Below are 21,881 nucleotides of genomic sequence, written 5' to 3' on the forward strand. Positions count from 1 at the left end.
TTGAGCTTTGCTGTCATGCCGATGCGTGGTACTCTTAATATTGGTCGGTTTATATCCAGTTGCCATTGTTTAGTTTTTTTGATTGAAAACGGCCTATTCCTTTCTTTGAAGTATAAAATTGAAAACAATGGAAAGATCTTTTTTAATAATTACATAAATCAAGTAAATAGCTTCAATAAATTATTTGAAAAATAAAATTAAATGCAGCATGTTGATAATCTCAAAAATCTTAATTATGCTTGATATTATTACGCTGAAGCTTTCAATGCTTTTTTAAATTAGTGCATTTGTATTAAATAACAAGTATATAGGATTGCCTTGCCTTAAACATTAAATTCAATCCATGTCTTTTTCTTTTAGTAAATTCTTATTTCAATGCTTCCGAGCAAAGAATGCTTCCGAGTTCCGGGCCGAGTGCTAATTATTAGACTTGGCAACATTGAAAATGTGACATAATTGAGACGTTTTGCAAGATGGTCTGCAAATTCATTTTTTTTTTCCAAAACCAAAAGCATTTTATAATAAAAATGAATTATCATAATTTGTTTTTCTTTTAATTTCGTATATCCTTAAAGGCTTAAATTAATATTCATTTAGTCACTGTAGCTCACAATGACCGTTGCTATTTATTAGTTTTTTAGCTGTCTTGTTTGATATGTAGGTTATTGTTAAAAAACGCCCTATTGCCTGCCAAATGTTGTAGACTTGAGTTCAAGCGTTTTCTAAAATCTAAATGAAATAAATTTATAAAATGTCGATAAAGTGGACTGGTAGTGTCAGTGATTCCGGTATATTACGGAAAAGTGAGTTCAAGGAGAAGAAAGAAGAGCTTTTCGTGTTCGGCTACTCGTGCAAATTGTTCAGGGACGATGAAAAAGCCCTGCACATTGATCAAGGCAAACACCTCATACCGTGGATGGGGGATGAAACGTTGAAAATCGACAGGTTCGATCTGTTTTTTACTATAACTGTGGCTAAAAACTATAAAGCGATTGCAATGTGTTGGAAAATACTTAATATTGGAAGATCTTTAAGATTTTCGCAGAGGATTTTGAAGCTGGCGGGTTGAAGATCTCGCAGCGGGCGGCTGCTGCGTCGCATAATGTTATGGTGACACTCTTCAGCGGTATGTATTACTTGCACAGGTATAATTGCGTACGTATATTACCCAACGGACAGTTATGAAAAAGTTTTGAGGTTATGACATTGTTTTTGTTTTCTTTCATCCAGAATCCTTGATAGGTTTTGGTAGTAATTACATACAACCGGATGATAATTGTGTCTGAAACTGTGCTCTATTGTTCTATGATCTCTGTAAATATATAATTATAATCATTTTCTGGCTGATTATTAAAACTGCCCAAGTACCTTATGCCTTAAAATATCTTAAATATAAAAGACTTAAAAAATAAGGTATTTTTTTTCCTCAATAACATTAAACAAAAAACATCCCTAGTAATAAAAGAACCGCATCACAATTTGAACCCCTCATAACTTGTATCTAAATGTGGACAGGTATGATGCCCGAGGCGCGCTGCATGACGTGGCGTCGCTGGAGGCGCCGCCGGGTGGCTTCGACTGGCGCGTCGAGCTCACTCGGAACGAGCAGGAAGTGGAGCAGCTGTGCGATGAGGAACGCTACCGAGCGCTGCATACTGATGAGGACGAGGAGGAGATGTATAAAGGTGTTTATTAGATTATATGTGCTGTTTTTCAAAAAAACTTGTTGTCATCAGTAAATAAAAAGTTACTGTCATAAATCATCTTTATCAGTGACCTGTTTTTTTTTTAACAAAAGTATTAATAATCCAGTGAAATTGTAGAATTTTGTAACATGGGTCTTCTGCGTCAAATCCGGTAGTTCTGATTTTTCGCAGACTTATTTATGATGTTGGCCCAATTAATAATCCAAGTTTGCTTTGTTTGACCTTAGGAACAATCCTGCCAAGCGGCATCGCCTGAGTCAAAAGTGCATACTCACTGCACTCACTCATTACAAGCTCAATTTCAAAAAAAATCTAAATTTTGAAAGCCTTTATTTCGGAAACTATTCAATCTACAGAGACAGTTCTAATCTCGTATTGTAGCAAATTTAGTCTTCTTTAAAAACGTCTAAGGAAGGTACTATCAAAAACTAGTCCTTTAGGGTTAGAATCGCCCAAAACTAAACAAAAACCGAAATTTTCGCAGGTTTTTCGACTTTTAACAAAGTTGCGTTTGGCGCTTGAGGTCACCAACTTGGATTATTCATTGGACCATCATCATAAATAAGTCTGCAAAAAATCAGAACTACCGGAATTGACGCAAACGCTAAATGTATAATTTTACTGTATTATACACAATTACAATGCTGCTTGACAGTTTGTTGGCGAAATACAACACTCTTGTCTTAAAAAAACTATATCTTATATCTATAACATTAAGGTATAATTTGGGTATTATTTATATTCGCAATGTTTTATTATACACTTTGTCATTATAAGAATTCAAAGGAAGTAGTAACATGTTTAAAAATCATAGTACATTGCCATATATTTAAGCTGTCAAATTTGTGACCATGTTGTGTATGCTAGTGTAGCTTTATGTGCCTTCACATATGTATATTAAGACAAAATAAGTATATATATATATATATATATATATATATATATATTTTGTCCATGATAATAACCAAACCTAGGTGATACTTCTCCCTCAAGACAAGCCTTAACCAATTCTCTATTTTCAACAGAGGAAGAATTGAAGCGTCTTCACGCTGCCGGCTATGGGCAGGTCGGATTCAACTACGACACTCCAGCAGCAACCCCAGCCCCGACTACACCTGTAGAAGTTGATGAGCCTTTTGTGCCGACCCCATCATACAGGGCTCTGTTTGCTCCGGATATACTATTGGTAAGAAATACTTTATGACATTGATTTAAAATTTGACGATTGTGTAAAACATTATTAAATAATATCTGAGAGAAAACATATAAAAACCGGGCAAGTGCGAGTCGGACTCGCGCACGAAGGGTTCCGTACCATAATGCAAAAAAAAAAAACGAAAAAAAAGCAAAAAAAAAAACGGTCACCCATCCAAGTACTGACCACTCCCGACGTTGCTTAACTTTGGTCAAAAATCACGTTTGTTGTATGGGAGCTGGGAGCCCCATTTAAATCTTTATTTTATTCTGTTTTTAGTATTTGTTGTTATAGCGGCAACAGAAATACATCATCTGTGAAAATTTCAACTGTCTAGCTATCACGGTTCGTGAGATACAGCCTGGTGACAGACGGACGGACGGACGGACGGACGGACGGACAGCGAAGTCTTAGTAATAGGGTCCCGTTTTACCCTTTGGGTACGGAACCCTAAAAAGTAAAATTTGCGCGTTTTCCCAGAGATATTTAAGACCTAGCTAGATCGATTTATCGCCCCCGAAAACCCCCGTGTAGCAATTTTCACCGAAATCGTTAGAACCGTTTCGGAGATCCCCGAAATATGAATATGTAATATATACATATAAATAAACAAAAATTGCTCATTTAAAGGTATTAGATTAACTATAACATGATGACTTAATCGTAATCCAATTTAAACATTAACACATTCACTGCCAAGATGTTCTTTTTCTACTGGAAATTTCCTACGTGTCGTCCTGCACCGAAAATGTTAACCTCACGTTTTGAGGATGGCATTGTTGAATTGGCTAAAACCAACCTTAATTATTCGCGGTTAAGTCCCATTTTCGCAATTATCATGTAAAAATCATGTCCTTTATATTCTTTTTTTAGCCTGACTCTCTCAAGCAAAACACAATAATTGAGAAGACAGCAAACTTCATCGCGTCCCAGGGCGCCCAGATGGAGATCCTTATCAAGGCGAAGCAGGGTGACAACCCGCAGTTCCGGTTTCTTGACATGGGGGCGCCGCTGCGGCCTTACTATCTGGCCCTGGTGGCGCTTGTGAAGGCTGGGAAGTGGCCGGAGAAGGCACCGGAAGTTGTTGAAGGTAAGTCAACCAATGACCTCTTCCACACACCTCCTCCACCTTCCACCTCTAACGACGTCCGACACCTCTGGAGTTGCAGGTGACTGCTTACCATCAGGCGGGCCGTATGCTTGTTTGCCACCAACATGGTATTAAAAAAAAAAGCCAAGCCACTATTCAAACATTAAATTACAATAAAAAATCCTTGCATCTTAATTTTGCGGTAAAAATCGAGTATTGAGATTTGAGCTGTGTCAAGCAGGTATTTGTTATTTATAAAGTTTGCCAGACACTTATACAGTATTACACACATACTCATAAGTAAATAAACTCATAGATAAAAACATTAAAAACTGTATCGCCTCGACATATGGTTCGTTACATCGAAATATTATTGCATTTTATATAAATATGAAATGTTTAAACGTGAACGTGAACTTTTACGGTGATGTTAATGAATAATTAAACAATTTATTTCATTTTACAGAAAAACAGCCTGAAACTGATGAATACCTGCATCCCAGCTTGGCGTCAACGGTCATTGAATCTGTAAGTAAATAACTATAGAAAAAACGTTACTTGTTTAGTAACAATATACTAGGTTATATGTTATATTGATATTTTACCGACTTTGTTTACGAAATCCGTGATTGAAGCATTCTAGAAAAGTGTCAAGAATGTGAAAAACTTAACTTTTTACATTTAACGGTATACAGAGTAACTAAAAAATAACTGCATTCCCGTTGCCAGGGAGATTTTGGGATTATATTGAGCAACTTTTACTATGGGACCAACCCCGAAATCACGAAAAAAATTTGGCTGTTTCATACATGGTGGTCCATTTATGGGAGGGTAATTTTTTTTTCGCGATTTCGGGTTTGGTCCCATAGTAAAAGTTGCTCAGTATAATCCCAAAACCTCCCTGGCAACGGGAATGCAGCATAGACTAGGAATCCTCTAGACGGAGTTTAGAGCAATTATTACATGAAACCGATGCTGCCAAAAATACGGGGGTGCGGGGGACGAGGTGAGCGAGTTCCCGTGCCGTGATTGGTCCGTTCAAAGACACGGACGTCACACAAAGACACTTTCGACTTGAAAATGGAGTAAAACTACCGTATTTGTGGCAGAGGGGGTAGAGCTACTATGCTCAGTCTGGCGGATGTCTTGTCTGTGGAATGCAGTTATTTTTTAGCAACCCTGTATAATACAGATTTCTACAGGCTATTAAGGTAGCTGCCACGCTTCACGTTCCCAAGAAAGTCGACCTTTTTGTGGGATGCCCCAGTTATGTTATGGTTTTCAAACATTTCATTTATTAGTTCAATAAAATTCTCTCAGGCACCATCCATCCCAAGCATCCACTACCGCCCGTCTGCCGACTGCGACTACACGATGCTGGTCTCGAAGATGCGAGGGGAAGCTACCCTGGACGACAACTACACTCCGGAGCTGGCCCCCGGAGAAGTGGCTCCACCGGGCACTGAACCTCTGCCTCCGAGACACAGGCCTGTGATATCTAGGGCGCCCGTCATGTACACTAGGGAACATGGTAATTATTATTATGATATTCCTGTTTTGAATCGATGTTAATTGCGTCTGCTAGCTAGCGCGGGTGCACGGAGCGAGCGCACGCACGCGGGGCCATTATTGGGGGGTTGCGTAATAAATCGCAACCATAATGTGATTTATAGTGTTTATTATTATTATTTATTATTCATTATAGGTAAAATGCGTCGCACGCGTCCGCGCCACTTAGGGTGGTATTCCACCTATCCAATAGGGGATATTGCTGCAATGTTCTGCCGCCAGAGTGCAGCAATACGGATCTAAATCTAAATTTAGTTATCTGCCTCTTAACCCTTCGGGTGGCAGCACCTCCGGTTGAACGGTAGGACAAATGGCGCGGCCATTTTTAGGGTTCCGTACCCAAAGGGTAAAACGGGACCCTATTACTAAGACTTCGCTGTCCGTCCGTCCGTCCGTCCGTCCGTCCGTCCGTCCGTCTGTCACCAGGCTGTATCTCACGAACCGTGATAGCTAGATAGTTGAAATTTTCACAGATGATGTATTTCTGTTGCCGCTATAACAACAAATACTAAAAACAGAATAAAATAAAGATTTAAATGGGGCTCCCATACAACAAACGTGATTTTTGACCAAAGTTAAGCAACGTCGGGAGTGGTCAGTATTTGGATGGGTGACCGTTTTTTTTTTGCTTTTTTTTTGTTTTTTTTTTTGCATTATGGTACGGAACCCTTCGTGCGCGAGTCCGTCTCGCACTTGCCCGGTTTTTTTAAATATGCCTCGGCGTGGCAGAGGCCGCGAGAAGGTTCGGTCATAACAAGCCCGTAATTGGCAGAGACCGTCTCGCGGCCTCTGTGCGACGCTGCATTTCGCGCCTAAAATAAAACCGTTAAAACTATGCCTTGCTTGCTCACTCTTGCAAGATGCATTCGTCAATAAACAAGGATGGTATTCCCTAACGGTCGAATTCCCGCGTAAAACAAAGTTTGTTAGAAATGACGTGATGTTCCTGCCCCACCTAGCCCATTACGCGCCGACCGTCGTCGAGCCGCGAACATTCAAACGGAATACGCACTGATAAAAAGTGGAATAAACTGTGTGAATCGTGTTAAATGTATTGTTTTGTCATAAAGACTGCTTTTTCTACAATCAATTGTTTTATTTCGTAACTATACGTATTTTTACATGAAAGTAGAAAAAAATTGGTAATATGAAATTAGAACAAGTCTAGCATACTTCACATAAATAGAATAGAATTCATTGGTATACAATCAAATAACCCATTTTATGCTGAATTCAGTGATATATAGTTTGTATATATCATTCATAGATTTTTTTTGGGAAACTGTCATATTTCTAACACGCGCCAAATTCGCGATGATCACCCGTTGAGGCCCCGCCACTTGACGTATATTTTTCCAAAATGGCTGCGCCGCTCAACCGGCTTGTTATGTCTGTCCGTCTCGCGGCCACCGCCACTTACCGTAGAGACCTCGAGGAGGACAATGCCACTCGAAGGGTTAATCGCTCGAATATGCAAGAGTGATAGAGAGATTAGATAACGAAATTTCGATTTTCTTGTTTCGCGGTAGGCCATGTGATTGACGTGACGTGTGATGTGTCAATGTGGTTTGTTTACTGTATGTGCCACAAAGGTGCCACCTACGCAGAGCTTTGCGTAATATTCCCTATTTTTTTGTCCAATGTGTATTGCGCCTCACATTTTGCTTTAATTGGACAAAGAAATTGCATAGGTGGAATACCACTCTAAGCAACGCTCATACTAATTTTCGTTAAGCCGCTCCGTGCAATCGCGGCAGCTAGCGGACGCCCTAAATTGAGCTCGTACTGAAAGTCAAAACACTCTTCAGGATGATTACCTACTTACCAGTGGCGGCGCGTCAAACATATCCATTGGCAAGCCAGGGCTAATTTGGCTTACATATTTCCTTTACAACTCTGCTCAAACGTCCAAAAACAGGCAAGTCGGTGGGAATCGGCTTTTATGGACGCGCCGCCACTGCTACTTACTCTACTCTCAGTAACTACGTAAATCTATTATAATATTTATAATGTTAAAATAGTCGTGCACACAGCGTTTAAGTTTATATTGGCTTGTTTCCGCCTTCGATCTGAAAGGTATGGATGTTATGTTATTCAAAATCTATCTTATCTATCCGTATCTTTGCAAGGTTTTAATATGTATGTGTCATCTGTCGTGGCATCACCGAATGGGCCCTACGGAAGACGAAGCTAATTTATAGCTAGCATTATGCTGAGTTGGATCAATTTCGTGATGCACACTTATTGATTTCTTCTTTCCTTGCTGTTGTTGTCTGTACATGTTCGTACATGTTTTGTGATCGTCACGAGTAAAAACCTTTAACTATCTTTATCAAAAAGCTAAGCGACAACAGACGGATCAACCCTGAAACCGTCTATCCATTGCAAACTTTCCAGAGTGTTTACCAATGCACTACTTAAAACTATATATTACTGAATTTTAGTTAGGTACGAAAATTATATAAACCTATACTTATTAGCCCCTTGTTTCAATCTAGTGTCAATTTCAGAGTCTCCTCCCGCGCCGCCCGCGCCGCCCGCGCCGCCCAGCGCGCCGCCCACGCGGCCCGTCGGCGCCAAGTCCACCGGCCTCAGTCTCATGAAGAACTATAACACTGACTCGGATAGCGATGCTTCTGGTAACTCAAATAGAACTAATTTATTTATTTATTTAGTAATTGAAATCAGGCAACAAGGCCCATATTACAAATACCTTACAGACTAACATACATATGTATTTTATAAACTTAAAACTAAACACTATTTAGTCGACAAAACAGCGTGGCTCCGTTGCATCGTCTGGTCCTGTGTCGGATTCGGCAGTTTGCCCCGGAACCTCCGAAACACGACACCTTTCGGCCAGGCTCCAATTTCACCACGGTGACAGGTGCGACAATTGTAAAACATCACTGTTGCTGACGTCACAGGCATCCATGGGCTACGGTTACCGCTTACCATTGGGCGGGCCGTATTCCTGTTTGCCACCATCATTGTTTTATTAAAAAAAAACTTTATTATATCGGATAAAAACAGATATTTCTCTTGCTAAGTTTATGACAATTGTCACAAGAAACACTACAATTGTCACGAAATTCCGACATATAACTCATTACCTGTCAAGAATTACCTACAATTCTTTCTAAATCTTGACAATTGTCAGAAACTTCGCAAAAGAAATATCTGTTTTTTTCCGATATAATAATTTTAAATAATACAATGATGGTGCCAAACAGGAATACGGCCCGCCCGATGGTAAGTGGTAACCGTAGCCCATGGATGCCTGTGACGTCAGCAACAGTGATTTTACAATTGTCGCACCTGTCACCGTGGTGAAATTGAGGCCAGAAGTCGGCGCACTCGATGGTCCCCTGCAGCGGTCGCGGCACGCGCACCACAATACTACTAATACTACTGATTACATACATACATCTATTAAGTCTTCGAACATTTGCAGATGTAGTGCGTAATTGTTTTCCTTCGTATTTGTCATGCTACTTCAGTCAACGTCAATACTTTTTGTACCAAGACTGACTGAAATAGCAAGACACGTTGTGTCTGTAAAGCCTGACCAGGAATATATGATCACGCGCCATTTATTTAGTTATTTATTTATTTGAAAACATAATATACAGCATTACAGTCGAGACCAAATCACTGTACACATCAGATTACAGAATACATAATGTATTTACGCAATTTAGGAAAATCAGATCACAAATATCACAATCAACTTTCGTCCATCATCTCACAGTACCGCAGACACATCTGACATGTTGCGGAATTTCACTGTAACTATTTTTTTCATAGGGTACTGAACTGTCACCTTATACATGAGAATAACAGCGCCCCCTTGACAATGATCATATATAACTGGTCAGGCTTTATATGTACATAAAGTTTGAAATGTTTTAAATATTGAGCGGGTCGTCGTTGGCATAACTTTTTCAAAGTTGGCAAGTATTGTCAGTAGAAAATGCTGCATATTTGATTTGAAAAAAGTCTGCGCTAAGGTTTTATCAACATGTAAAATTTTAAATTCACGCCATTTTCTAATGACAACTGTTGTCAATTTCCCACTCGGTTAACTACTCGGTAAAACTACTTAACTAGACATAATGTAGCAAACGAATATATTTTGTCATCAGATTACGACTCGTCCTCATCGGACGGCAAAGAGAAACCCCTAATAATAACTCCTCCCGAGGATGTGCAAGTGGTGATCGACAAGATGGCCGCCTACGTCGCGCGGAATGGCGACGAGTTTGCCGAGATCGTTCGCGCCAAGAACGACCCGAGGTAGCGTTTGTTCTTATACGGACCCTCCACTCGGGTATGCGAGTGGGACATCGCTATATTTGCATAGCGCTGTCTCGCTCAGTGTGATAACCGCAGCAGCCTCTAATAATAACTCCGTCCGAGGACGTGCAAGTGATCGACAAGATGGCGGCCTACGTCGCGCGAAATGGTGACGAGTTTGCAGAGATCGTGCGCGCCAAGAACGATCCGAGGTAGCGTTTATTCTTATACGGACCCTCCACTCGGGTATGCGAGACATCGCTATACTTGCATAGAGCTGTCTTGCTCAGTATGATAACCGCAGTAGCCTCTAATAATCACGCCGCCCGATGACGTGCAAGTGATCGACAAGATGGCCGCCTACGTCGCGCGGAATGGCGACGAGTTTGCCGAGATCGTGCGCGCCAAGAACGACCCGAGGTAGCGTTTGTTCTTATACGGACCCTCCACTCGGGTAAGCGAGTGGGACATCGCTATACTTGCATAGCGCTGTCTCGCTCAGTGTGATAACCGCAGCAGCCTCTAATAATAACTCCGTCCGAGGACGTGCAAGTGATCGACAAGATGGCGGCCTACGTCGCGCGAAATGGTGACGAGTTTGCAGAGATCGTGCGCGCCAAGAACGATCCGAGGTAGCGTTTATTCTTATACGGACCCTCCACTCGGGTATGCGAGACATCGCTATACTTGCATAGAGCTGTCTTGCTCAGTATGATAACCGCAGCAGCCTCTAATAATCACGCCGCCCGATGACGTGCAAGTGATCGACAAGATGGCCGCCTACGTCGCGCGGAATGGCGACGAGTTTGCCGAGATCGTGCGCGCCAAGAACGACCCGAGGTAGCGTTCGTTCTTATACGGACCCTCCACTCGGGTTTGCGAGTGGGACATCGATATACTTGCATAGAGCTGTCTCGCTCAGTTTGATAACCGCGGCAGCCTCTAATAATAACTCCGCCCGAGGACGTGTAAGTGATCGACAAGATGGCCGCCTACGTCGCGCGGAATGGCGACGAGTTTGCCGAGATCGTGCGCGCCAAGAACGACCCGAGGTAGCGTTTGTTCTTATACGAACCCTCCACTCGGGTAAGCGAGTGGGACATCGCTATACTTGCATAACGCTGTCTCGCTCAGTGTGATAACCGCAGCAGCCTCTAATAATAACTCCGTCCGAGGACGTGCAAGTGATCGACAAGATGGCGGCCTACGTCGCGCGAAATGGAGATGAGATCGTGTGTGCTAAGAATAACCCCAGGTAAGGGTGGTATTCCATCTGTCAAATATCTTGGTCCAATGTCATTGCGTCTCACTCTCTCATTATCTCATGTGAGACAAAATACACATTGGATAAAGAAATTGGACAGATGGAATACCGCCGTTACCTTACTATTGCCGGAACGCATGTCCTTGCAATAAAGTTCACGATGTGTGGATTGTGAAAGTACCATTTTACGCATGTATAGTTCTTGGCGTGCATAAGGTTTATGCGGGCTATACACACTCGTCGAGAGACCCCGAGACAGGCCGAGAACGAGTGTGTACATACTGTTCCCTTCTCGTCGCGCTCTTCCTCGTCTCGTCTCGCAGTTCTCCGATTGGATGGGAGCGGTGTTGAGACTCTCGACGAGAGGCTCTCGACGAGTGTGTACAGCCGACATTACAAATATTCTTCTCATCAACAGGTTTACGTTTCTGGAGCCGGATCACATTTACCACCCGTATTACACGCGGCTGATGCAACAGAAGCGAGGAGGGGCGAATGGGACGGGGAAGGAGGAGCCTAAGAGGACCACAGGCAATGACCTTTTATTTATGTAGACGTGTGACGTTCATAGTTGACAAAACTAAAATTTGATCCAACGATTTTGTCAACTTGACAGGTTGGCGTCACCCATACGACTAACTAAATATAGGTTCCGGAACCTATATTTAATGGCTCACGATCGTGCGCCTGGTACCATATCTACCTCAATTTATTTACATCTATGACCACAGGTGTATATTTTTGCCCTCAATTCACTTTTTTTAATCATCATCATCATCTCAGCCATAAGACGTCCACTGCTGAACATAGGCCTCCCCCTTGAACCTCCATTCGTACCGGTTGGAAGCGACCCGCATCCAGCGTCTTCCGGCGACCTTAACAAGTTCGTCTGTCCATCTTGTGGGTGGACGTCCTACGCTGCGCTTGCTAGTCCGTGGTCTCCACTCGAGCACTTTTTTTTAATAATATTATTATATTACCTCATATTAAATTATTTACCTCTCTATAACAGAAATAACGGAGTAACTGCCCGATTCGATCTTTAAGTACGTCAATTAATAGATCTAGAAACGATATATGGATTAGATGTGTCAGTTTCAAAAGTGACGTTTTTGTTTGAAGAAACGTCACCTTTGCCACTGACATATCGTTTCTAGATCTATTAACTGACGTATCCCAAAGTTTGAATAGGGCCGTGAGTGTTGTTGATCGGGTTTGAGCTATTTAACCCCCACAGTTGTGAGTATGTGTCGCGCGCAGACATGAGGAAATTATACTTACTATGGGATTCAGTCGATTTGTGTAAGATTATTCCGTAATATTGATATACCGTCATTTCTTTTGGAATACCCATACAAATTGTATCATTCGGTTGGAAATAATAGTAGATTTTGTATGAAAGAAAGAAAGACAAGAAAAATATCACGAATGATCACGATGGGGGAATCAGAGAAGATATCACGTGTAATTTATTTTCAAAGCGGGAGTTTTAGAACTGGCACAATTTGAGGGAGCTATGAGACGTTTTTCCACAATCATCCGCCATTGCCATCAAATAAATACATAAATACATATATTATGAAAGTATGTACATATGTATATAAGTGATAAGCAGATTTTTACGATGCTTAATTGTTTTTGAGAGATAGTATCTTGAGCATATACGCAATGCAGTAGAAACGACATTAGACTTGCTTACCGTCTAAGGGTACCCCGCATCATAATTATCACGTGATCTTGTGGCAGGGCGGGGAACGGGTTGTGTTAAAATCACCAAATATCACCAAGGGGGAGGGGGGGTCAAAAATAGGCCAAATATCATCACATGATTTCTGGACGACCCCTAAGGTAAATTGTCAGGTAAATCACATTTAATGTTTTGTCCCTATTCACCCCAGCCATCCCTATTCACCCCGGTTAACGGTATTATTCTTTATTGCAGCACCAGTATCATTCTCAATAAAGAAGTTAAAAGAACCGGATCCGATACTCCCAAAACCGGCTCTCCCCTACGAGTCCAGTTCCGACGAGGAAACAGAGAAAACCGAAAAGACTGAAAAACCGGAATCGCCCAAACCACAGACTCCCGTCAACCAGATACCGCAGGCGGTGGTGTATAAAATGGAGGCCCAGAAGGCCTCGCAGGAGCCTCCAAAGATGCCCGTTGTGGAGAGGAAGGAGGATAGCATGCAGCCGGTTTTGGTGCAGCCAGAGAGGGTGAGTAGTAGTAGATATACGGAATAAGCCAAAAATACATAGCATATTGTTGGCATATTTAACAAACGTTTGCGTTTGTGCTAGGGAGTACATTTTAAAAATAATACCTTTTGTTTTTGTTAAATGATTGTAGATTTATTTTAATTCCTAAAAAAGTTATGCCACTTAAACGCATGTAAGGGTTTTTCGAAAGGCATAAACAATTTTTCATTTATCTTTTGGACATAGAGAGGCGTATTGATTTTAGTATAGTGGCGTATTGTCAAAGTAAATTATTACTCGAAAAGATAGTGCCATACCTTTGGCCTAGTCTCGAGTATATGGCGCACCCTTTGATATTTAACAAATTTAACACATATCAGTGAAAGAATAAGGATCAAAGTCAAATGGCGTTCTAAAAGTTTTGATCATGGTAGTAAACTTACTGTGACTACAAAATTTACTTTGACAAATACACCTCTATTTAAATTCTCTTTGTTTTGGGCTTAACATTTTCTTTTATTTTCAGATTATCCCTAAACCAGAAATACCACAGCCACGGAAAGAGAAATCCTTAACCCCAGAAAAGAAAATAGAGAAACCAAGAGAAAGAGATAGTCCAGTCAAAAGAGACAAGCGGAAACCCAGCAAAACAGCCAAATCGGAAAGTAGGGAGAGAAAGGGAGATCGGAGTGTGGACAAGGAGAGGAAAAGAGATAAGGAGAGTGTGAAGAAGAATGAGGTTGATGAAGTTATATCTTTGGAAGACAATGATGACGATTTGATTGATTTGACTGGGGACTATTCGGATACTAAAAGTAAGTTATCACTTATCAATAATCTTTTACAAAAAATCAGTTCCACTCATAATAGGCTCCGTGCATGAACTATAGGGGGCAGCATAGGAGCCGTAATTTTTTTGGCGCAAGGCGTAAATGTATCGTTTATGCTTCCGATGTAGCCCACAAGATGGCAGAACCTGCTATGAACAAGGAAACGTACCGACGAGATCGGTAGATGGTAGCACTTGCTTTGGCAATGTACATGTGTATATATGTTTCCGACTCAGGCCACAAGATGGTAGACCCTCCAACGCGCACGGTAGGGACCGGATAGTTCCAATGATGCTAAAACATCTATTATAAAATTATAGAGGATACAGTTTGCGACATATTTCGTTTACATGTTAAAAGACGGATAATGCACACGTGAATATTTTCGCAATACACATTTGTTTGTTACATCTCAAATGAGTATTTTCTGTTGTAGTGGAGGTGGAAGGGTCGGCGTCTCGGGAGAAGCAGCGGTCCCGGCGCGCGCGCGCCGCGGAGTTCCTGCGCCGCGTGGGCGTCGACCCCGCGCACCCCGCCGCCGCCGCCGCGCTGCCCGCCTGCTCACTCGCCAGCGCCATGGTACCACTACCCAAGTAACACAAAAGTAGCTGAATATTGTTTGAATAATAGAGCATTCCGTACTGTATGCTGAATAAGGTAGCTGTATAACGTCTGTATAAGCGCTTATACAAACGTTATACAGAAGGTTTGGGCGCAAAATGGGCTAGCCCACGCCGCTTATTACTGAATAACAGTAATGTAATAGCTGTATAAGTGTGTGCCCACACATTCAATCGCTGAATAACACTTGTATAGAGGCTGTCAAAAGCTTCTATACCGCTTTTAAACCAAAGTTATCCAGCTTTGTATAGAATGACTCAGTTAGTCACACGTTATGCAGCTTTTGGTTCAAAAGTGCATTGTTACAGAAAATATATTCAGCTATTTGTGTATGATTTGTCTTCCATTTTAATTTGTGAACTCGTGTCAAAGTGTAGTGTCGGAAGTGAATACAAAATAAGGAGGACATTACCCATATATTGATTTGATGTTTACATAACATCAATTTCATTGCGCATGCGACTTTACTGTTAATATATATATACATTTTATTTAAAATTTTAAAGCGCCGCGTAAATAATGCACTGTTTAAAAAGTAAATATAGAAAATTTACTACTCCACTTTTAAATTTGTACTTTTTTTTGCGGTGTTTAGATGTTTTAGTGATAGAAAATGTACTTTAACAAGTTATGCTACGATAAAACTAGTTTTATAAATGAATAAAAATGGGATTTTCAATTCCTATATAATTGTAGAGGTTAGAATATAAGCAACCGTAATGGCGTCCGACTGTGCTGAATATAAGCTGCTGCCACAGGTATTTTGTGCTAAATTTCTGAATAAGCATTCACATTATTCGCGTTACTAAGCTACATGTTAGATAATAATGGTTTTAGAACAACAAGTTTTGAATAACATCAGTATAATAGTAATTGTTTTCTTAATCTTAAAGCCTATTAGGGTTCTGTACACAAATAGTAAAAACCACATAGATCCTCACTAGTTTGATGAGAAACATTATAGATATGTAACACGGGCAATATTCAATCCTACTTCCTACTAATATTATAAACGCGATATAATATTTAAGTTATATGATAAATCTGGGGGCACGGCAGACTACACAGTTATTTTTTCCGTTATCAGTTCCGACAAATATGTAGTAGGTAAAGGTATACGCAAAGATGTACGAAGTGAGTACGAAGATGTGTATAGTATGAGTATGGTGTGGTTACGAGTATGGTATGAATATGAATATGGTATAGGTGCGAAGGTGCGGGTATATTAGTAGCGGGTATCACGGGTATGAGTACAAGTATAGTTTGGTATGGGCAGTATTGTTTAGGTATGAGTACGAGTATAGTGTGGGATGGGTATGAGTAGACCCACTTGAAACCTAAAAACAGTCTGTTCAAAATCAATTTATCGATTGTGGAGAATCGATTTCGCTATATTTTAATGGGGGTGATTATTTAATTTTTCTCATACCCAGTCCAGTCTACAAGTTTTTAATGCAACAATATCAATAACTAGCATTTGCCACCTTGTTTGCCAACTAGCAACAACCTTAAATGGCCATTGGTAAACTTTATCTCGTTGCAGTAAGGTATGCAAATGGTCAGTTAACAGTGTTTACGATGGTAGCTAGCAATTGTTTTACGTCATTAAAACGACAATGCATCTTGTGTAAAATAACCAATCGAAGAGAATTGTTAAGAAAACTAAACCTCGATTTTTTAAATAATGGTTGGATTAAAGAATAAATACGCAAGATGCGTTCAAAATAAAATAAAAACACGCTCAAGCTCAAAGCAAACAGGCTCAAGTAGCACTGTTGACCGTGTATAAACTTATAAAGCTACGGAACCCTCTCCACCGCGCATTTGTTGATACTAAGCAGTAGTTTGAATAGCGCTGCTCATTGCGTTCATTTTGTAGCTTTTAGCAAGAAAAGATAGTATATGTGTACTAAAATCGCTATAACTTAAGTATAAGTGTTGTTTTAGTATTTATTATTCAGACGTTTTGTCTATAAAAGCCATAACTAACCCATATATGCAGCTACTGAATAACAAATAATATGTGGATTTCATTAGAGCTTCCAGTAATAGCGTCCACCTTTATTCAAAAACTAGCATTAAAACAGAAACTGCAACCGCTTTTATACAGTTGAAAGTCTTCACCGACGCTTCTTTTCAGCATTTAGTAGCCACTATCACATTTTTCTTAATATTGTCTGCTTAATATCTCACGACACAAAATATATACAGCTAATTGCTGCTAATGCTGCTATTATGCAGCTTTTAGTAACCACAAATGCTTTAAGCTGAATAATGTCTGACTAACTGTGTAAGAAATAAGTATTATTCAGATTTAATATGCAAAACCGATACTATGCAAAATTTATTCAGCATTTATTGGTATATAGGCCCCACTAGGCCCACATATTTTCTTATTCCGAATTTAGTAATTTCCACCGCTTATACACAAAATTTATGCAATCTTAATTTGAATAAGATGATAATTTTACTCTATTATCCTGCTTGTGTGTTACTTGGGTACATACATACACCATCGCCCACACTGTTAACTGTACATCGATGGACCTTATGCCTCAGAATAAGTAATAGTATTATCATACAGAACGGCCACGCACCGCCCCGGCGCGACTCGCATTACCTCGCCCCGCGACTGGCCGCGACATGAATCTGGCGGACTTCTGGCTTCCTCTCAATAAAGCGACTTACCCGCACATACACAATGACGCGTGTACAGACGTGCCGCGCACACATATAAACGCAAATGATTTTTGATGTATGGCGTGTCCGCCCTGTGCTTATGCCTTTTGTAATAAGGTCCACCGGTGTACAGGAAAAAGTTTTATGCCATAAAGCTTTTTCCTTTCGGAATTTGCCGAATGCGCGTCGATATATCTGGAGGAGACTCTTAGGAGTGTTACTGTTTGTACTATTAGAGCCTGCCTGACAAGATTATATTTGGCCTTGAATAGTAAATAAATAAATATTAGGGGACATCTTACGCAGATCAACCTAGCCCCAAACTAAGCAAAGCTTGTACTATGGGTGCTAGGCGACAGGAAAACACCCATGACTCGGGGACAAATATTTGTGTTCATCACACAAATAAATGCCCTTACCGGGATTCAAACCCAGGACCATCGGCTTCGCAGGCAGGTTCACTACCCACTAGGCCAGACCGGTCGTCCAAAGTAGTATCGCTACAAGCAACTTACATATCGCTGCCCAATATTACAGGGTTCTATGTTACATTTTCAAGATAGTTGAAATTCGACTTAATGTCACTATGACAATGTTAAATTTCAGTTCAATAAAAGTGAAACATAGAACCCTGTAATATTGGGGAGCGATGTAGCAAAAATGTACGTACATTGTATAATATATTGTTGTTGCTTTTAGGTGGACACGCTAGAATCCCTTCGAAAGAAGAAAGAAGAGGAGGAGGAGAAACGCCGGCGCCGTGAGAAGAGACGGCACCGCTCCAGATATGGTACGTCACTAGGTGTCACAGACAGTCGCCTATGCCGTGGATGCATGGAGAAAGAAGGAACAGCCTCTCACGTGGTGTTGGAATGCAGCGGATTGGCCCCATACATGGCAAAACATCTCGGATCCCCGAGAGACCTCCCCGAGGTCCTACTCAACATCAAAGGTTTGATAGGATTCCTCGAGGAGCTGGGCTGGCAGGACTAGCCCACCCCCTATCACGCAAAATAGGCGCAGTACGTCGAGTTGCGGAAAAATCGCCCGAACTACAATGGTACGTCACTACAGACTACACCTTATAAAACATAGTCCCCCGCCGCGTTTGTGTGTTTGTTCGCGATTAACTGAAAAACTACTGAACGGATTTTCATGCGGTTTTCACCTACGATAGACTGATTCTTGCGGAAGATTTAAGTGTATAATTTGATAATCCTTGCGAAGCTGGGGCGGGTTGCTAGTTACATTATAATACAAATATTATTCTTATAAAATCAGACCCCGTAACAACAAAACTTGACAAACACACATGCAGGATTTTTTTATCCCTGCCAGTAATTTAAATTTGGGTGTCATCATCATCATCTCAGCCATAAGACGTCCACTGCTGAACATAGGCCTCCCCCTTGGACCTCCATACGTGCCGGTTGGAAGCGACCCGCATCCAGCGTCTTCCGGCGACCTTAACAAGATCGTCTGTCCATCTTGTGGGTGACAAACAAATTTGGGTGTATTAACCTTTAAAACACTGATTTAGTGTCCCTAGACTCCCTGGCAAACAAAAATCGATTTTTAAAACAATCTTGTTTTTTTTTTTTAACTTTTTTGGTTACACGGGCGTTATTAGATCCATAAGTATACATAAAAACATTAAAATGAAGAACTTGATCAGATGAAAATTAAATTTTGTACGGTAACGCAGCAGAACAAAGTATGCTGCCATACAAAAATGGTGTGTCCCTGATTATTGTATGGGAGCAAACTTTCTTCTGCTGCACACATTTACCCCCTATTCATAAACGTTTACCTAAAGTTGACAAGCCGATAATAATCGTTTGTCCCTTTCCAACATACCAATACGTTGGAAAGGGACAAACGATTATTATCGGCTTGTCAACTTTAGTAAAGGTTTATGAATAAGGGGGGTATAGTCACAATTTTAAAGTTTACGTTTACGTAACGTTCGCCCATTATTTTTTTTTCAGAAAACGACGACGACGAAAAGGGCCATCGGAAGAAGCGCAGAAAATATAGGTAAGTGTGGTATTCCACCTGTACAATTTTTTTGTCCAATGTGTATTTTGTCTCACATTTTGCTTAATGAAAGATTGAGACGCAATGAAATTGGACCAAGATGGAATATCAACCTTAGGCTTAAACTTGAGCGTCGTTCTGTTGTCGTGTCACTGTCACTGCAAACAATAGGGAATATTAGGCAAAGCTCTGCGTAGGTGGCACCACTAGCACATACAGTAAACAAACCTCATTGACATCATCAATGACACATCATGCGTCACTAGGTCAATCACGTACACAACACACAACCTACCATGAAACATGACAATCGTAAGTTCGGTTTCTGCCTCTCTATCACTCTTGCCTATTCGATCGATAGAGAAGCAGATAAACTAATTTCGATTTTCGCGTTTCATGGTAAGCCACCTGCAAACAAACCACCTTGATGCATCAATGTCATAGTGAAAACTTGTCAAAAAACTGCTTAAGGCCTAGTATGTATAAGTTACTCTATGGTTTACTAAACAAATTAGTGCTGCACTCTGGCGGCAGAACATTGCAGTAATACTCCCTATTATTACGATTATTTACGATAACTTATTTAAGTTATTTATTTTGCTAATTGTTTCAGATCTTCAGAAGAAAATGAAGAATCAGATATAGATAGGTAAGTTTTCATCAAAAAGCCCTCTAAATATTTTTGTATTAGCGATTCCTGCGGCTCCTTGGGATTCGGTGTCTCATTTCCTTTCTCATGGGGTAGATATACAAAAACAAAGTAGCCTTTGCTAACATGAAAAATTACTTAAATACCGTTTCAGCAGAGAAGGTAAAAACACAGATATATTTACTTCCGTTGATAAAATATTAGTATGGATATTGGTAACGTGGACATGAGTGGCTTTCGTAAAAACTAGTGCCTATGCCAATTCTTGGGATTAGTTGTCAAGCGGACCCCAGGCTCCCATGAGCCGTGGCAAAATGCCGGGACAACGCGAGGAAGATGATGATGACTGGCAACGTGGACATGACAATAAAAAAAAAAATTCAAACTTCATATAATGTTAGTACTTATGTTATCTATTAATATTTCTCTATATTCCAGTTCTAAGAAGAAAAAACGTAAAAAGGACAAGAAAGCCAAGAGCAAGAAGAAGAAAAAGCGAGAAGTAGAGGAGGAGGTAGTCCACGAACTACCCCCAAACATCGACTTATCCAACACTCTCAAAGTACTGCGCACCACTTCCCCCACTAAAGAACTATGCCAAAATCTGGAAACACAGCAGCAGCGGCAACCATCTTCTGACGAAGAACGATACAGAAGGAAAAAGAACGAATCTTCAAGCGAAGACGAACGCTATAGACGGAAAAAGAAAATTGAAAAAGAGTCTTCTAGTGACGAAGAAAAAGAGTATAAGAGGAAGGAAGAGAGCGAACAGAAGGAACATAGAAGGAAAAAGAAGAAGAAGGAAGATAGGGAGTACAGTGAGGGGGAGTGGTCGAGCGATAGCGAAGAGGATTCTGCCTCGAGTATTAGTAGAGACGACTAGGTATGGTCTTAGTTACATTTTAGTACTTTTAAAACCTCTAGCGTCCCACGGTCTTAATACCCATGAAATATGAATAATTATTAAATGGCACAGGGTTGATTTTGTTCCATTCGATATTAAAATAAATAAATTCAATTATGTTTTCTCATACCAATGATTCTGAGTGACATTTTTTTTATGTTAGGCCGCTAGAGTTTTCGTCTTTTAAACTATTCGATTTCGACATCGTAAAATTATTATTTTAATGTACCAATATCCTAACCTTTTTATATACAATATTACGTAGTTTATTCAAATAATACAGTATTAGTAGATTTTTTTTCTAAACGATTTTGAGCATTATGGTAACGGAGTGGATACTTTTTCCGGGATTATTATTTGTTATTTTATCAGTTCAAAAGAGTAGACGAGCGAATTTTATGTGACTCCACTAATATTATTTTCTGTTCTTTTCAGATTATATATTACTAGAATAAATATTTGTAAGTATACAATAAAAGACATATTTCATTCAGTTCGTGCTAAAATTACTTTTTATGTCCAACTGTAAGATACAGAACACCATTGCAAGTACATAAAACGAACACTAACCATTATTATGCGATTGTCTCATTAATGATACAGTTTATTTTTTAATAAAATTTTAATTTATCAATAAAATTTAAAAATTAATGGTACTTACCATTTTTTTCAACTTTGAAAATAAAATATACTTAAATTTTTAAAGTTTTGAGTTCTCATTTCTTTTTAAAAATTCCATATTTTTAGTGTCCAATTTAATGTGATAAATTGCTCATTATATAGATAATGCTGAATATTATAACATATTTAAATTTTTATTTATAATATTCAACATGTGTAGT

At 40.1% G+C, this 21,881-nt stretch overlaps 1 protein-coding gene and 1 long non-coding RNA gene across 2 annotated transcripts in view; both read left to right on the forward strand.

The window, feature by feature from the left end:
* The window catches only part of LOC134799945 (uncharacterized), a 280,917-nt gene that overhangs the window by 29,760 nt on the left and 229,276 nt on the right, over positions 1–21,881 (forward strand). The window lies entirely within an intron of this gene.
* On the forward strand, positions 699–21,043 carry LOC134799852 (protein suppressor of white apricot). Its single transcript, XM_063772251.1, has 16 exons — positions 699–945; positions 1,516–1,685; positions 2,732–2,892; positions 3,775–3,991; positions 4,458–4,519; positions 5,312–5,522; positions 8,071–8,199; positions 9,706–9,856; positions 11,539–11,651; positions 13,063–13,337; positions 13,846–14,134; positions 14,586–14,728; positions 18,149–18,239; positions 19,438–19,486; positions 20,100–20,135; positions 20,574–21,043. Exons 1-16 carry the CDS (start codon positions 752–754, stop codon positions 21,016–21,018), a joined length of 2,736 nt encoding a protein of 911 aa, XP_063628321.1. The 5' UTR covers positions 699–751; the 3' UTR covers positions 21,019–21,043.

Source organism: Cydia splendana, chromosome 19 (genome assembly GCF_910591565.1).
Source record: "Cydia splendana chromosome 19, ilCydSple1.2, whole genome shotgun sequence".
Taxonomy (NCBI): Eukaryota; Metazoa; Arthropoda; class Insecta; order Lepidoptera; family Tortricidae; genus Cydia; species Cydia splendana.